The sequence below is a fragment of the Drosophila erecta genome, unplaced genomic scaffold (genome assembly GCF_003286155.1).
Source record: "Drosophila erecta strain 14021-0224.00,06,07 unplaced genomic scaffold, DereRS2 tig00000021-arrow-pilon, whole genome shotgun sequence".
Taxonomy (NCBI): domain Eukaryota; kingdom Metazoa; phylum Arthropoda; class Insecta; order Diptera; family Drosophilidae; genus Drosophila; species Drosophila erecta.
The window spans coordinates 17,063,131-17,078,978 of record NW_020825198.1 but is presented as its reverse complement, the minus strand read 5'-3'; the positions used below and the strand labels follow the sequence as shown (position 1 = coordinate 17,078,978).

Here is a 15,848-nt window from a genome sequence, read left to right as displayed (position 1 = left end):
ATGCCCGTTGAAAGACCTATTTTTGATTTCACGCGCCAAAGCTCGATGACTGCGATCGATAGCAGCGATGGCGATGACGATGGCGATGGCGATAGCCAAGTAGCTTGGCAACGATCGTTTCGGTTTCGGCCAGTTTTGTTTATGGCCAACAAGCAGTTTCAAGTCAGCAGGCAAGCCCAAAGGTTTGCCCACTAAAAAGAGCTACCTTTTTCCGGTAAGCGGTGTTCCCTAGTCATAAACAGTAAGACTTTCGGGCTTCTAGATGGACAAGTGCCATTGGCTGAGTGTTTGAAATGGCCAGGCCAAAATGCCAAAACCGAGTGTTGACGTGGAGATGTCGAAATAGACGCGGAAACCAGTTCGCGGTAATTGTTTTGATGCTGTGTTGTAATCTGTAAGCCAGTCCAGCGAAAACATTAGCACATTGAGCCATGTTTTCTTTTGTTGCGACTGCTGCCATATATTGTAAGTTGGCGCTGCTGATGGCGATGTTGTTGCTGCAGATGTGGCTGTTGCAGATGTTGCTGCTGTTGCTGCTGCCACCATAGGCATCTCAGTTTCCGTGTGTTGTTGTCTTCAGTCTGCTAAACGGCCTTAGTCGCTGGACGGGCTCTAATAAAATCACACAGACAAAAGTTGACCGTGGCCAAGTAACACACTAAGGGGAAATAGAAATCGACAGCCATGGAGCGAATATGCCAATGGACTCGACCACACTTTGCATACGATTTTCTTCGGCTTTCCTCCATCCTCTATCACCGAAACTAGTTGCATATCACCGTCTAATTTGGCGGACAGCATTCAAGCTGTCTTTATTTGATCAATTATGAAGTTAGCAGTCATTTTTGGCACTCTAAAAATGCGAATGCCATTAAAACAACTGAAATAAGGTCGCGTTGCATTAGAAGGTAACCGAAAATAATGAATTAATTACTAAGTTTATTTATGTTAGCTCAGCAGTTGACCAATAAAAGATAATTGATACTTAATTAAGGCTTTGCCAGGTAATCTCTCACATTTACAAAACCACTTCAGTTTATTTCCCTCTTTCGTTTAATTAATAAAAATCATTTACTCCGAGCAAAGCATATATGTATATTGTTAAAACCCAACTTAAATTAAGAAAAAAATTATTTACCGCGCGATTATGATCCGTAGTTTTGATTTTTTGCTGTACTGAGTTGAAACAAATTTTGTTTTTAAATACAAAATCGTACTTAGATTTAGGGCTTTATTTTTGCAGAAAAGTGCAAAAATTTATTTCTATGAGTGTAGTAGCTAAAGATATGGGTCCGACCAAACGACTTAAAGCCCATTTCAACAGGTGAAAGCCAACTTATATTACACTGAGTGTAAAAACAAATGATTCCAGTAATCAGGGGACTTTTGATTACACCAACTATGAATTATAAGTAAACATACATATATGTAGCTATAGTAGCCGCCTTTATTAGTGTCGCGGAGCGTCACGTAAGCCGAGCATTTGAAAACGCGCCGAGTCACTCGGAAACCTGCTCCGCTGACCCTCGAAGAAGGTCGCTGGCTGGTGATGAGCCAGTTTATGTGTGATGTCCAAGTGGCCGGGCTTATTGGGCCGCCGACCATAAAAGCCACTCTCACGGAAACTCCACTTAACCACTTAAGCCGGCAAAAGCTAACCTGCAGTTGGTCTCGTTGCAGTTAAACCAAAAACCAGTGCACTTTGACCCCGGACGCAATGGGCAACAAAAGCGGGGAAGTGCTGCTCGTAACCGGCGGCAGTGGATTTCTGGGTCAGCACCTCATCAAGCAATTGCTGGAGCGGAAGGAGGAGCTGGGCATCAAAGAGATCCGGTCATTGGATATAGTGCCCTACAAGAACAACATCGGTCATGAGGAGACACCCCTACTGCGCACCTATGTGGCCGATATTGGGGGCGATCGGGAGGCACTCAGTCCCATCTTCAAGGGAGTGGACGGGGTCTTCCACTGCGCCGCCTCGGTGAAAATCGAGTATCCGCCCAATTACGAGGAACTGGAGCGCGTGAATGTGAACGGTGAGTGAGCGCCTAAAGTACCTCATAAGATACGTAATTCCAGGCACAATTTCATTTACTATAATAAGTTGAAATATGCTTTGATTTGAAGTCAACTTCGTGTACCAGTTACGCTGTTGGCTTTCGCAACTTGCAGATTTCCAAAACTATAAGACATTCTGATTAAGTATACTATTTCTTCCCTTTGCTAGGCACCCTGGCCGTGGTCGACATGTGCATCCAAAACAACGTGAAGCGCCTGGTGTACACCAGCTGCACATCCGTTTGTTTTGTGCCTTTCAAGGGTCGTAGTACCTTCTCGGCGGTGATTAACTCGACGGAATCCAAGACAGACACTCCCACGCTGGACAGCTCCACTTTGTGGGAGCAGGATAATCAGTTCCTGATACCCGGATACGCTTCGAGCAAGCTTAGAGCAGAGAACATAGTCCTCAACTCGAATGGAGCTCCTCTGCACAACCAGGAGGGTAAGTTTGCTTGAACAAAATCTTGGGATTTCAATTATATGCTGTAATAAACGAATCAATAGGGTAGTTTCTTAGCTATCTCAAAGATGAAGGTTGACTATAAGGAAATTAAGGCAAATTCTTTACTTGGTACCACACTTTATTTGTAAATCTGTAACTACCTTGAATTGTATTATGTTAAGGCATTATTGTCGCACCGATAGTTCGACAGTTCATTAATAATTTATAGTTTATTTACTAACATTTGTGTTCTTTTTCAGAATACCTGGCTACCAGCGCCATTCGAGCCCCTTTGACCTATGGCGAGTGTGACTCGCACTTCATCACGGAGATCTTCGACTACCTTTCCACGAGGGGTTGGGTTTTCCCAAGGATCGCGGGGGTGGGAGGAAAGCAGCAGTTGGTCTACGCCGGGAATGTGGCCTGGGGACACATCTGCGCCTATAAGGCCCTCAAAGTGTCCGATAAAGCGGTGAATGGACTTCCCGTCTTTGTCACCGACGATACGGGCATCAATGATGTCTCCCGTTTCGTCCAGAAGATGGCGGTACTGGGCGAGCGGTTCAAGGTGAAGACCAGCTGGTGGTACGTGCCGCACTTCCTGTTCTTCTTCCTGGCCTTCCTGCTGGAGGTGGTGGTGCGGGTGGCGTATCCCTACACCAAGTACCGCCTGCGGTACTCCCTGCGCGCCATCGCCTCCTACGCGTCCTCGATGCTGATGTACAATCGACTAAGAGCCTCCATCCACATGGACTACACGCCACTCTTCGATCCGGATGCGAGTGCCGAGCGGAGCGCGAAGTGGTATGCCACGTGGTGGGACCAACGGCAGCAGGCCCAGAAGCTCAAGAAGTCCAGCTGAGTGGGGCTAATCCCCTATTGCGATAGTATACTCCTCGATATCCTGAGTGGATTTAAGTTTGCTGCCCTCCTTGAATCCTGTAAATATCTTGTTAAATAAATTGGTTGTTGTTTATCTTACGTTTTGCAAAGGAAAATATGAAAGGAAGACAGCTTGGAAAAGTCGATGCTTACATACCCTTGCACAAATTACAAACTTAAAGAAGCTGATAGATACCGAATTTATGCATTTACTGACGAAAATATGATTTCCCTTCTATTATTTTACCCGATACTCGTAGAGTAAAAGGGTATGCTAGACTTGTTGAAAAGTATGTAACAGGCAGAAGGAAGCATTTCCAATATATTCTATATATATATTTTTTATCACGATCAATAGCCGAGTCAAACTGGTCCGAAGTCCATTACCCAACTTATCTTTATCGGTTTTTGAAGTGGTATACCTCTAAATAATTCTTCCCATTCATCCCCTTTTACTTTTGAAGACATTCTGTGAAAAAAGCCCAGTAAAAAAGCAATTGTCTTATGTTTTTGAACAATGTTCATATTGGTTTATTTATCATTATGAATTAATTTATTTATTTCTCAGTTATTTCATTATAATTTTTATTATATATATATATTTATATATATATATATATTTGTTTGTCTTGGTTTTCGGTTCATCTTGTTTTTTTTGTTGCTCTAGAGCGTTTCTTGCCGTTTGTTTTTTAAACTTATGTACCATTAGCTTAACTTAATATGCCATTATTTAATTTAATTTTTGTTTAAAATCATGTTTTAGTTCATTTTTGTTCTTTTGAATTCTTTGTTTGTTTTCTTCATTTTTCATTTTGTTCATTTTGGTTTAATATGCGGTTGCTGATCTCTGTTGTTGCTGCTGATTCTGCCTATTTCACTGCCGATCTTAACCTTATCGAGGGGACAGTGGCCATCCACCTCCCCAAGAACCTCTTCTATCCTCCCTGTACGTGGCACATGGTGAACAAAGTGAGTTTTTATTTGCTGCTAAAGCTGTACGCACTTTTGTTGCATATACATATTGCGGGCTGACTGTGTGAGTGGGTGTAAATGTGAATGTGAATGTGAATGTGTGTGGGCGAGGTGAGTATGTGTGTCTCTTAAAAACTTATGTAATTTCGTGTGTGTAAAAGAGCAACAATTTGCCCTTTTGTCGTCCGTTAATAAATGTTGCACTTGCTTTTGTTGTTAAGGATGTTGGCGTTGTTGATGGTTTTGTTGCCGATGCTGTCGGTGGCCGCATAGTTCTGTTCTTTCGGTTCGAGGGTCCTTATATATAATTGAATTTTTTAACCACCAATATGCGTGCCTGCCTGCCTGCCTGTTTGTTTGTTCATCGAATGCTTAACATTATTGAATTTAACTATATGTTTATTTGTTGTTCTTGGTTATATAACTATGTATATATATGTATATATCATTTTTGGGTTTATTCTCATATATACGGGTTTATTTGCTGTCCTCAGAAAGGTTCTTCGGTCTTTTGGGGATTTGTCCTCCTTTTAATATATATCTTTCTGTATACATTTCGGATTTTCTTATTTTTTTGTCTCGTTTTCATGCATTTTCTCGTAGTAAATATACAAATTCGTTACCGGATTTCTTTGTAGAAATGAAAAATTGTTTATTAAATTCTCGTTATGCCTCTATTTATGTGTATGTGTCTCTGACTTCGTCGCTTTGTTGCGGAATCTGGCGTTTAATTATTATGTTGTTACCTTGTATAGTTTGCTGTAAGTGTAGTACTGTACCAGTTTATATTATGTTATGTTTATGCTTATGTACACACATTGGCCATTTCGCAACTCGCATCTCGCATCCAACATTCATCATTAGGCCGACCATACCCCTCATACCCAATGTGTCCGATTTTGAATCATGCGAACCCATCGCATCCAGCATCCGGCATTCATTCCGTCTGGTTTCCTTTGTGTTACAGAATTCGCACAGAAAGTGGCCAGAGTTTTTGGCTCTGCGGCTTCGTAGACAGTAGTATGTATGTTTAATTGATTCTCGTTCTGCGCTCCTTAATTACTTTACTTACATAGTTAGAATACTTACAAACTGGTCGCCCTGCTATGGCGCATTTTATAAATGTATCTTCATCGTCTTGTTGTCTGTCTTGTAGTAGCATATTCATCTGCCGCCTGCTTTCATCTCTAAAGATTCCTTTGACTTTTATGTGTATAAAGTATTAAAATGATTTCATCTTGCTTGGTTACGCATTTCTTGTAAATACAATTTTAACGCCACCCACGCCGTTTGTCTTGCCTCAATTATGTATTATTTGTTTTTGGTTTTCCTCATTTTCTTGTATATATTAATATATAATTTTCCATATAGTATAGTGTAAAATATATAAGAGATATTGTCAATATAGTAAAGGTGTTTTGTCAGCAGGAGTTCTGCCACTTCCAACTGACACATTCCTGGGGGGAATTTCTTACTTATAGCAAAAATAGTCAAGTGATCGTTCGTATGAAGGTTCTTTTGTATGTGATCTCCATCGTATATATGCGTGTGCCAGTGTCTGTGTCTGTGTCTGTGGCTGAGTGTGTTGGGTGTGTTTGGGTGTGTTTGGGTGTGTGTCTTTTATGTGGGTGCTGTGGGGTGTATGTACACATGTCTATAAAAAAGAACCGAGGATAGAAATGTCTCGTGTGAGTAAAAGGATTGCTATCGTATAAAAGCACGTCAAAGTGTAGAAGGCCCACAAGTCGTAAATCGTGCCAGGCGCCCCTTTGCGCCTCTCTCTGCGCTTCTCAAAAAGGCCAAGTGGGCGGCATGCCTAACTCATCTGTGTGGTTGTTCTTGGTTTTGGTAAACAGAAAGTTCATTCGTTCGTTAGCGCTAGATATTAGTTAAATTGTATTTCATTATCGTAATCTTTATCGTAATTGTAATCGTATTTGTTGATGTTGTTGCTATACTCATACACATAATAAGAACTGATATGTTTGTAAGTCAATAATAAGAGAAAAACGGAAAGCAATTCGTATATGTATCTACGTAACTCCGACTACACCCAATCCTCCTCATCGTCGTCTTCTGGTGTTTCGCCAATTTAAAACTATTTTACATTACACTTTATGTCTTTTTGTGCCACGTGTTTATTTTCAACTTTTGGCTTTCCACCCGGCTTCGAACACCAATTGACTTTGTGACCGAAAGTTGCGTATAGCTTAAAGTATGGGGTACATTATTTTTAAAAAATCGTTACGGCATACTTTTTATACACACATTTCTCCGTTCTCGATATAAAAAAGAGAGCTCACATGTCGAATCCTATAAATTGTTTTCCTTGTTCGTGTTATTAATATTTTGTTCAATTTAAAGCTTTTGCGCCTGCGCCGTCTACTGCTGCCATCTCGTCCCATATTTTCTTCGCTCTGACGGCGCAGCAGTAAAAAAATAATGAAAAATGTTTTTTGTCTTCACTTGTTCGCTTTTTGTTTCTTTTTTGTATTTAAAAAATGTTCTTGTTCTTTCTCTTGTTGCTTGTTGTTGTCTTTATGTCTCTGTGCTGCTGGTGTTGGAAATTCTCTAATTGACTGAAATTGATTTTGTTACAAGGACGCATTGCTTGTTGTTCCGGCATTCTTTAAGCAGAACTTGATCCGGTATACCAATAGTTATATGTCTGTAATCGGCTACAGCTTCCGCAGAAGATCCTTATAGAATATACAGCACTACAAAACACAAACGGAAAGCCTAGCGTCGATCGATAGCGGGGAATGCTGGGGAAACTTCTAGGAAAGACTCAACATTACACCTAAAGCTGCATCGACTTACAACGAAAAGGGAGTTGGGATCCCGAGACTATCTCGGGGTCCTTCGTCCTGCGTCTACCTACACCACAAATAATACGAGTACAAACGATTGCCGGCCCAATGATCATGGATCATGGGCTCTAGTTAAAGAAGTGTAGCAATACAGGCTTAGCTGCCAGCGAAATGATTTCCTCAGACTCAGACTAAGATAGTCGAAGGTCGGCCTGGTGTTTTAGCTAGTCGCTTTCTTGAATATATAGATATATATATATATATATATCTGGTATGCATGTATATATATAATTAGGTGTAGGTGTATATATTTAATGTATATTTATATATTGGTGTATATTTTATGTATTCCATTTCGGGATTTGTTCAATTTACTTCTGCCTCTGCCACGCTTGTTGTTGTTTTGAATTATTGCTTTTAGAACATGTCTTAAAAATATATTTATTTATATATTTATATATGCCTTAGAAGTAGGTTTAATATATATATATATATTATGCAAATATAACATGTTTGCCATCGCTGCCCTCCGCCAGCCTCCCCCGTTTAAAAATATCTGCCCCGCAGGATAGAAGCTGCATTTGGAATAGCCTCCAATGACCTGTGACCTGCTAAAGTAATCCTCGTCTCGTAGGTCCTCGTCTTCTGTCCAAAGTACCGATATGCCAGACCGTCGGATGGCCTGATCTTTGTCTATCTAAAATTGAAGATTTCCGTCCTTAGCTTCCTTAACTTCCTTAATTTGTTACCTCTTGTTTAGTTTTTGATTATTTATAAGTGTGATGCACATGGCAAAGTCGCAAGCCGCGATCTTTGGAAAATCTGAAATGATCTGCGTGGGGGGTAGTCAACACTTTAAACGTTTAATGTAGTTTATTTTACACTGCAACTATTGCTTGTCCCTCTCTAATTATCGCATAGGTTCGGATTCTGTTCGGATTCGGTATCTGGTTTCGGTTCCGCGCTTTCATCTGCTATACTCGTATAGGTAATGTGTAAGTTTGTTGGTCCGAGACTCGACAAAAGTCCTGGAGAGCGTTGGTTTGACAATTTGGCAAAAAAGTTATGAAAGGAACATTTTCACTGTTTCGGCATTTGCTTTTGTTTTTCACTGGCTTTCCACGGTTTGCTGTCTCTTGGCTTTTGTTTCAGTTGTTTTTCCTCTGGGTTTTACGTCGCCTAATGCAAAAAATCTCAGACAGACAAAAAGCGCAACGTATTGTTGTTCTGTCAATTATAGAATATTTCCTCCTCTCTGCTATTTTGGTTTTCTGATTTTTTGTTGTTCGCAATTATCCCCCACTTGCTGTGTGTAACAAATGTTGTTTACTTAGCTAGCTGATAGGTTTTGTTTGGTTTGCTTTTCCAATAATTTAATACTCCATATAGTTGTATATAAATATATTTTTCTATTACGCCCCCGATTGCATCGTCGTCGTTATCGTCATAATCCTCAAATAAGTCTAGTACATCCAACGTCCGGGCGATTTAGCCGGACGGAGCGACTAGAAAAAAATTAATTGCACATTGCGTGGCCTGCATTTATCATCATCTTCTTCATCATAATCATCATCGTCATCGTCATCGACATCGACATTTTCATTTTAATTATGGTTTTCATTTCCAATTTTCCACTAGCGTTTTTGTGGCGCATCTGTGATCCTTTTTACACGCTTGTTTACAGATATATTTAGTTAAGTGTTCAAACATTTGCAATTTTGCGCGTTTGTTTTATAAATATTTTATTTACTTAATCGTACTATATGTTGTATGTATAATAGTTCATTGTTATATTTGCGTATGCTCTTACCAAGTAATTTGTTTAAGTGTTTCTTTTTGATTTATCCGTAAGATCTGTGTTATGTTCGTGTATTCTGTTTTGGTGTGTGTCGTGTATTTTGTATCTTGCATCATGTATCTCAAAAATTGTGTATTTCTTACATATTTAGGGTGTTGCTTTTTGCGTTTACATTGTTTTGGATACTCCATTGTGTTTAGCAAATAAATTGATTTATGCCTCGAGCTACGGAATTTCACTCTCTCACTTCGCTTTCATTGTCATATTTAATGCTTTAACATATTTGTCTAACTATCCACTGATTAATTAGCATTATTTACCACTTTGCTTTCAATGTGAACACAAAAGTTATAGGTTTTTCCTCTACTTTCCCCTGACTCGATTGAAATAATGAGAAAGAGAACTTCAACATAGTTAATAACAAATTGCTTTCGACTTTTGCTCACATTCGCTTTTGTTTCTTTGTTGTTTACTTTGGCCAATAAAGGATTTGTTGTACTTTAAAATAAATTCATAAATATAATTGTAAGCACAATTTTGATTTGATTCATTCCCAACCCAGTCGAGAAATCAGAACTAAACCCAACCGATTCCTAACATTTTCAAACTCTTACACCTCAGTTTCTCATCCTAAGTCGATTATCGTTGAAAGTACAATAACTTGTGGTTGGTTTCGCGTTTTTTGATTCAAGTAATTCCCTTTGTATATATTGCAGTTTACTTTATGTGTATAAGAGTGTATATTCTTGTATATATATAAGTATATATATATATATATATATATTTATCGGCTTTAACTTTAAAAGTTACAACTTAGTTACGTTAAGAATAGCAATAATAATGGTAATAATAATTTGCCTTTAATAATACGCAATTAAATAATAACATTTTCGCTATTATTGCAACATTTTTGCTTTATCCTGTTTTTCAACTCTATCGTTTTATTAGTAACCCCCTCTTACTTTTTTGCGATTTCTTTTTTTTCGGTTTTTGCTTTTTGTTTGTTGGTTTCTCATTACTTAAAAGTGGTTACGCCCCTTTTGGCCTGGTTGTCATCTGTGGGCGGTGGGCGTGGGCGTGGGCGAGGGGCGTTTGGCGGCTCGAGGGGGTGGAGTCCTTTTTTTGCTGTGTGAGCAGGGCCACGCCCACCCACCGCCACGGCCGCCCACCGCGATGGCACTCCACTCCAGTTGGACGCACAGTTTCCGTTTAATTTGCATTTTAAACGATTTTTGCTGCACACGTTGCATCTTTCGGGGCCGAGCGTTGTTCTTGCAGATGTTGTTGTTGTAGTAGTTGTTAAATTAAAATTAATTTTTGTTGTTTGTGTTCGCTCGTAGTTCGTCCTCATCACTTTTTTTTTTTTCGTTTTTTATACTTTTTTCCCATGCGTTTCTATATATACGTATTTGTAATATACGTTAATTAATTAATTATAATATGTGTGTTTGGTTTATTGTTTGTTGCTCTTGCAGTTCTCTCGGTTTTTCTTGCATGTGGAAATACACAAATATGTAATATGTACTTTATTTGATTTATATTTATATATATGCAGGTATATATAACTTTAAATTACTTCTTTTTTGCGCTCTGTGGTTGCAGCACTGCAGTATGTGTGTGTGTTTTGGTGTGTGTGTGTGTGTGTGTCGCTGTGTCTGGGTGTGTGTGTCTGTCATTTGTTGCTAAAGTTGCTGTTGCATTTGTTGCTCCTGTTGCTGTTGCTGCTGCTGCTGTTGCTGTTGTTGCTGTTGCTGTTGTCATTGCGGTTGTCGGCGCCACCTTTTAATGGTATCCATTTGTAAATGCCGCAGGAATTAGTGGTCCCTGTAAATAAACGTTTCGTGGAGAACAAAACGAGCAAACACCAAAAATTATTTAAGTAAAATGCAATTTCTAGTTGCATAGCTACGCACACACATATAAGTATGTATTTATATAAGTATAGGTATATGGGTATTGATATATAGAAAGTAAACATTAAGAGGTATACATACATATATGTACTGAATAGAGATAGAAGTGGCAAATTGTCGGAAGAAGAAAAATCGGAAGGTTTTTAACTTTGCTTTCGATCGCAAAACAAATAAAGACATTTAAAAATTGTCACAATTTTCTGGCCAGGTTTGATATGAAGGAATAATTTAGCTTTTATTTAAAATTCAGAATTTTATTTGTAGTAAAAAATGTAAATGTGCACGAAATTCATTAAATTCAAATGCACATTCTCTTTTTTTCTAATGCTGCTCTCGCAAAAATAGAAGAGCACTTAATTTGATTGTAGGTGGAAATTTATTAAATAAAATTGCATTTTCCAGACACTCGCCGTGATTGTCAAGTCCTTTATCAAACCTCGCCGACAGGCATGGATAATAAATAAGTTTCGATATGATTTGTTTTAGTTTGCAGCGAGGCATGGGAATATTGAAATATCGAAGTACGAAAATGTTCATATATAATACATATACGGTGTATACAATTTAAATAAATAATAATAGTTTAATTGAAACGGCCTAGAAAACTGTGCTTGTGACGTGCATACATATTTTTACGTTTATTTATTTTAGGTTTTTTTTTTTGTAAATTTTTGTTTGACTAGTTGTAGTTAAAAGAATTTGATTGTTAATAATTGAAATCGTTTAGTTGAAAAAAGAAGAGAACACGCTGTAGTTTTGTTGGTGTGCCTACCTTGTGCAACTGCGTTTGTTTTATACTCTTATTTCTTTTGTTTGCTTTCGTTTAGCTTTATTTATTTGTATTTTTCATATATTTTTTCGATTTAAATATATAATGGGTTTCTTTACTTTTTGCATATCTTTTGTTTTGTTTTGTTCTCTTGCATTTATATTTTTGGGTTATCAGTCTTTTATATATTAGCCATCGCAAAGTTCAACGAATAAATCTGTACGAAATGAAAGAGAAATACATACAATATATAGAAGGATAACGCAATAGTTTAGCTCTACATCGGCAGTCTCTCCTTATCTCTACAATATGGTTTTGGTGTCAGTTAGTGTGTGTGAAGGATTCGGGATCGAATCTCTAAACGCGAGACTTGCGTCTCATGTGGTTGTTTCGTATCGCCGCCTTACTCTCTAAGCAGCTCTAAGCCCAAGTCCAGGGATCGGGCGATCCCGGAACTGGGTTCCGCTTGCCGCAGGACCAAAAGGACAACTCACCGGGCTGTAGTTCAACGGGGCGCGGCTGACGGCGATGGGGAAGCCGGACGGCTGCGGGCTGGTGGCCTGCACGTAGCCCACATTGTCGGCGGCCGCCGAGCTGTACATGTCGATGGTGGGGCCAGGTGAGTTGGTGGAGGGGAATCCCTGCCGGGTGGCCGTGTTGGCGGCGGCGGCATGCGGCGATGCCGACGGTCCATAGCTGTGGGCGGCCGCAGCAGCCGCCTGATAGTTGTTCATCACTGCAATAGAGGCACAAAAGGTCGGGCGTTAAATTTTGAAAGTTCAAAGAGAGTTACTCGTGTAACAGAAGTATAAAATAACAAAGTGTAACGTTTTTAAACGGTTATTCCAACGCAAAGAAACACACATATTAGTCCCATTACGTTAACGAAAATATAAAAAGGATTTATTTCGGGCAACAGTGCGGATGAGTGACGTGTTTTGCCAGTGTTGCCATCTTTTTTAATGCAAACTGTTTAGTGCTATTAACAAATAACCACTGACTTATAGTAAATATAAGCTCAGCAACAGTTGGGAAAGTCCATCAAAATTAATAGACCATAAATGTTTGCAAATCAGAAGGCTATTAACTTTCAGCACATGAATTCATAAATGAATGACGGACATTTGTTTATCTAGCTCACAGTGTTTGCCACTAGCAAATAGTCACATATGCTGACTTTTGACAAAGACATTCGTGCTTCTACTTGTTCGATGAGTGACTATTAAAATTGGGACTGGAGACTGGAAAGGGGTCACTCACCTGACAGCGCCTGGGTCAGCAGCGGTGTATTGTTGTTGGGTGTCAGCTGCCCATTGGTTAGATCAACTGTAAGTGGCAAAAGAGGGCGAGAGGTGTGTTATTAGTGGGGGGCTGGCCAAGGCGGATCGTAAGTAACTAGTCGAGTAAAAGCCGGGCACATATAGGAGGTGCCCGCGACACAAGAGTATACGAAAGTAATCAAGGCTGAGCTCTAAGGTAAATGGGCTGGGGTACATGTAGGATTGGGAGCAGGGATCGGTATATATATATATCTATATACTATAGTGGGTATGGAGTGAGAGAGTATTCGAGTAGGCGATTGTAATACATGTGGCTATAGCTCTGTTATATCGGTGTGCCGCCGTAGAAGCAAACAATCAAAAGCGAAAGTAAACAACTCTAACTAGTCCCAGAACAACTACGATGCCAAACGCAAACACAAAAGACGAACCAAAGAGCGAAAGGAAGTACGTATATAAAGTATAAATGGATGTGTGGGGGGACTGGGGTTTCGGGGGGACTTTCAGGGCTTTTTAGGACGATGACGAGGAAGCGCTAACTGGAACGCAGGTTATGAAAACACAAAGTGCTTGGTTATTAAACGAGCTTTGGGCGGAGGATGTTGACGCTACAGTGACAAAACAAAGCCAAAGCCAAAGCCCAACTAAACCAAACCAAACCAAACCAATCCGAACCCATCCAAACTCAGTTACAACGCTTGGTTTGCCCACTGATGTGCACTTTCCTTTGGGCGCTCCTGCCCGGATTTTCCCCTCCGGTTTTTTCCCCTTTTTGGCCCGTTGTTATCATTGTTATCGTTTCGTTTTTCCTATTTTTTCGTATATTTCCCATTTTTTTGTGGCTGTTCTCCCTTGTTATGGTCACAGCTGCAACAGCAAGTAAAAATACGCCAGCGCCAATATTGAAATGACAACAGAATGCGAATGCGAATGGGAATGCGAATGCGAATGGGAATGTGAGTGAAGGCAAGCGAAAAAATGGGTAACGGGTTATGGCTGGGATCGGAATAGGGATATGGCGGGAATATCTGGGGCCCACGGGAGGAAACGTAGCAGTTGCATTTCCTGCGGAAACACAAAAATTGATGTAACGTAACGTGACGTAACGTAACGAGGCATGTCTCTGGCAGTCGTTCGCTTATTGTAGAGAAAACCCACTCATACCCACACCCACACCCACACGCACACCCACACGCACACCCACCCCTCGCCACCCACTCAGCTCAACCCTTACGACCTTCGTCATCGCCGCTGTGCGTTTTATGGCGCCAATCAACTTTGGCTTACGTTTAGTTTACGTTTTTGTGCGAAATCTCGGTGCGCCATGTTGTTTTCATTAGAGTTGAGTCTGGAACTCACTATAATACAAAGAAGCGCCCGAAAAACCCCGGATACCCATACGGACCGACATAAAGAGCCCGTAAAAGCAGCAGCAGCAGCAGTTGCAATAGCAATAGCAATAGCAATCGCAATCGCACTGGCGGCAACGGTTGCCTTTGTAAATAAATAACTTATTTAGCCGGCGTTCCTTTTTTCGGGCTGCCATTGCCATTGCATGAAATGCGTTTCCGCTGGAACTTGGGGTAGGTACGATAGTGGATCGGTTGTGGGTTTGTGGGAAAATTGCAATTGTCAGTCTTGCGGTTGCGGAAAAACAACTGTTACCAGCTGTCGACCTGGCAACCCTGTTACGGCCACAATAAAAGGTTAAATTGAGACATTTCAACAAACAAAATCGGTCAACAGAAGACATTTACATGATCACGATACTGCACAGTTTCAGATAAAGTTTTTGTTCAGGGGTGGGGTGAACTTATATTAAAACTAGGGTATACATAAAAATGGGTACTTATATACGTATACGTATGTGGGGTTATACATCTTTGATGGTTACAGCTGTTTGCTACTAATGAGTGTGTTACATGATACAGTTTTTGGTAAATTAAATGCTATGTCGAGCTACTTTTTCGTCCGACGCTTGGGCTAATTCGATATTGTTAGTTTTTGATGTGTGTTAAATTTTGTATAAAGCAAAGTTTCTCAAACAGAAGAACAGAACACTACACAGAAATATATATTTGTATTCCAACTACGACTGGCGCCCAACTCGGGGCATTCAGTTTACAATTTTGTGTTTGTTTTTTTATTGCGGTCTTTGCTAAAACTTTCTCTATCATCTAACAGTATACATACAGTTAATAATGTGGAAAATTGTTCGAATATAGAGCCAAAAACGGTTATAGGTTTAATAAAATGATCAATACGTATATAAAAAGAGTATAATGCTTGTACGAATATGCATTGGAACAATAAGACGACCATTAGCTGACCTTGTTGACTGCGGAGTGTTTGAGCTGCTGTTCTTCTTATTTGGCTCCTGCTGCTTCTGCTGTTGCCGCAATGTCCTTGCCAAGTTGCTGTCAGAATATTACGCATACGCCCCGATGGCCACTTTGTCATTCACTTGGCCCCGTCAATTCCACTGCCTTCGAATCGCTAATAATGGGAGCGATGGCAGCCAATGCCCCAAAAGGATAGACTTTTGCTTTCGGCTTGCATCCGCATTTATTTTATTTTTCGCTTTATTTATCTTAGTTTTGTGCATTTATTTAGTTAATAACTCGTTTTCCATTTCCATTTCGATCTCGATTTCGTTTCTGCGCAAGCAAATGGTTTTCTTGTCTCGTTTGAAGCGTTTTCTTATAAATCACAGTATATACGTGTAGAATACATATTGGAATATGCGTGGGTGTGTGTGCTCGTGTCTGTGTGTTGCCATATAGGTTTTGTAAATAACTCGCAAGCGTTTGGTAATTGTCAATTTAAATAGTTGCCAAATACCCGAAGCAGTTTCCGGGCATCCGGATGCCACAGCGTTTCGATAATTGCATTCAATTAACTAAGTAACAGCTTATCCAACT

General features: G+C 39.9%; 2 protein-coding genes across 4 annotated transcripts in view; one reads left to right on the top strand and one right to left on the bottom strand.

Annotated features, from left to right (window-relative positions):
- Window positions 1-113: 113 nt before the first annotated feature.
- Window positions 114-3,479, top strand: LOC6543694 (3 beta-hydroxysteroid dehydrogenase/Delta 5-->4-isomerase). Its single transcript, XM_001972932.3, has 4 exons — window positions 114-214; window positions 1,681-2,036; window positions 2,228-2,503; window positions 2,764-3,479. Exons 2-4 carry the CDS (start codon window positions 1,718-1,720, stop codon window positions 3,363-3,365), a joined length of 1,197 nt encoding a protein of 398 aa, XP_001972968.1. The 5' UTR covers window positions 114-214; window positions 1,681-1,717; the 3' UTR covers window positions 3,366-3,479.
- A 7,199-nt stretch (window positions 3,480-10,678) lies between these two features.
- Window positions 10,679-15,848, bottom strand: part of LOC6543693 (RNA-binding protein Musashi homolog Rbp6) — a 165,849-nt gene continuing 160,679 nt past the window's right edge. Inside the window, exons 12-14 of one of the 3 annotated variants that reach the window (XM_026976628.1) lie at window positions 12,908-12,973; window positions 12,142-12,383; window positions 10,679-10,789 (exon numbers count right to left, since the gene is read on the bottom strand). In XM_026976628.1, coding sequence (XP_026832429.1) covers window positions 10,748-10,789; window positions 12,142-12,383; window positions 12,908-12,973 — 350 coding nt within the window. In that variant the 3' untranslated portion in view covers window positions 10,679-10,747. Of the gene's footprint in view, window positions 10,790-11,792; window positions 11,865-12,141; window positions 12,384-12,907; window positions 12,974-15,848 lie in introns of those variants that run through there. The other 2 variants (XM_015158524.2, XM_026976629.1) reach the window with 2 other exon arrangements.

What these genes read in the sequence shown, in the direction of transcription:
- LOC6543694 (XM_001972932.3), top strand. Translation starts at nt 1,718, where the DNA reads ATGGGCAACAAAAGCGGGGAAGTGCTGCTCGTAACCGGCGGCAGTGGA. An exon ending in GGAGCGCGTGAATGTGAACG is followed by an intron (nt 2,037 to 2,227) that starts GTGAGTGAGCGC and finishes TCCCTTTGCTAG; the next exon opens with GCACCCTGGCCGTGGTCGAC. An exon ending in TCCTCTGCACAACCAGGAGG is followed by an intron (nt 2,504 to 2,763) that starts GTAAGTTTGCTT and finishes GTTCTTTTTCAG; the next exon opens with AATACCTGGCTACCAGCGCC.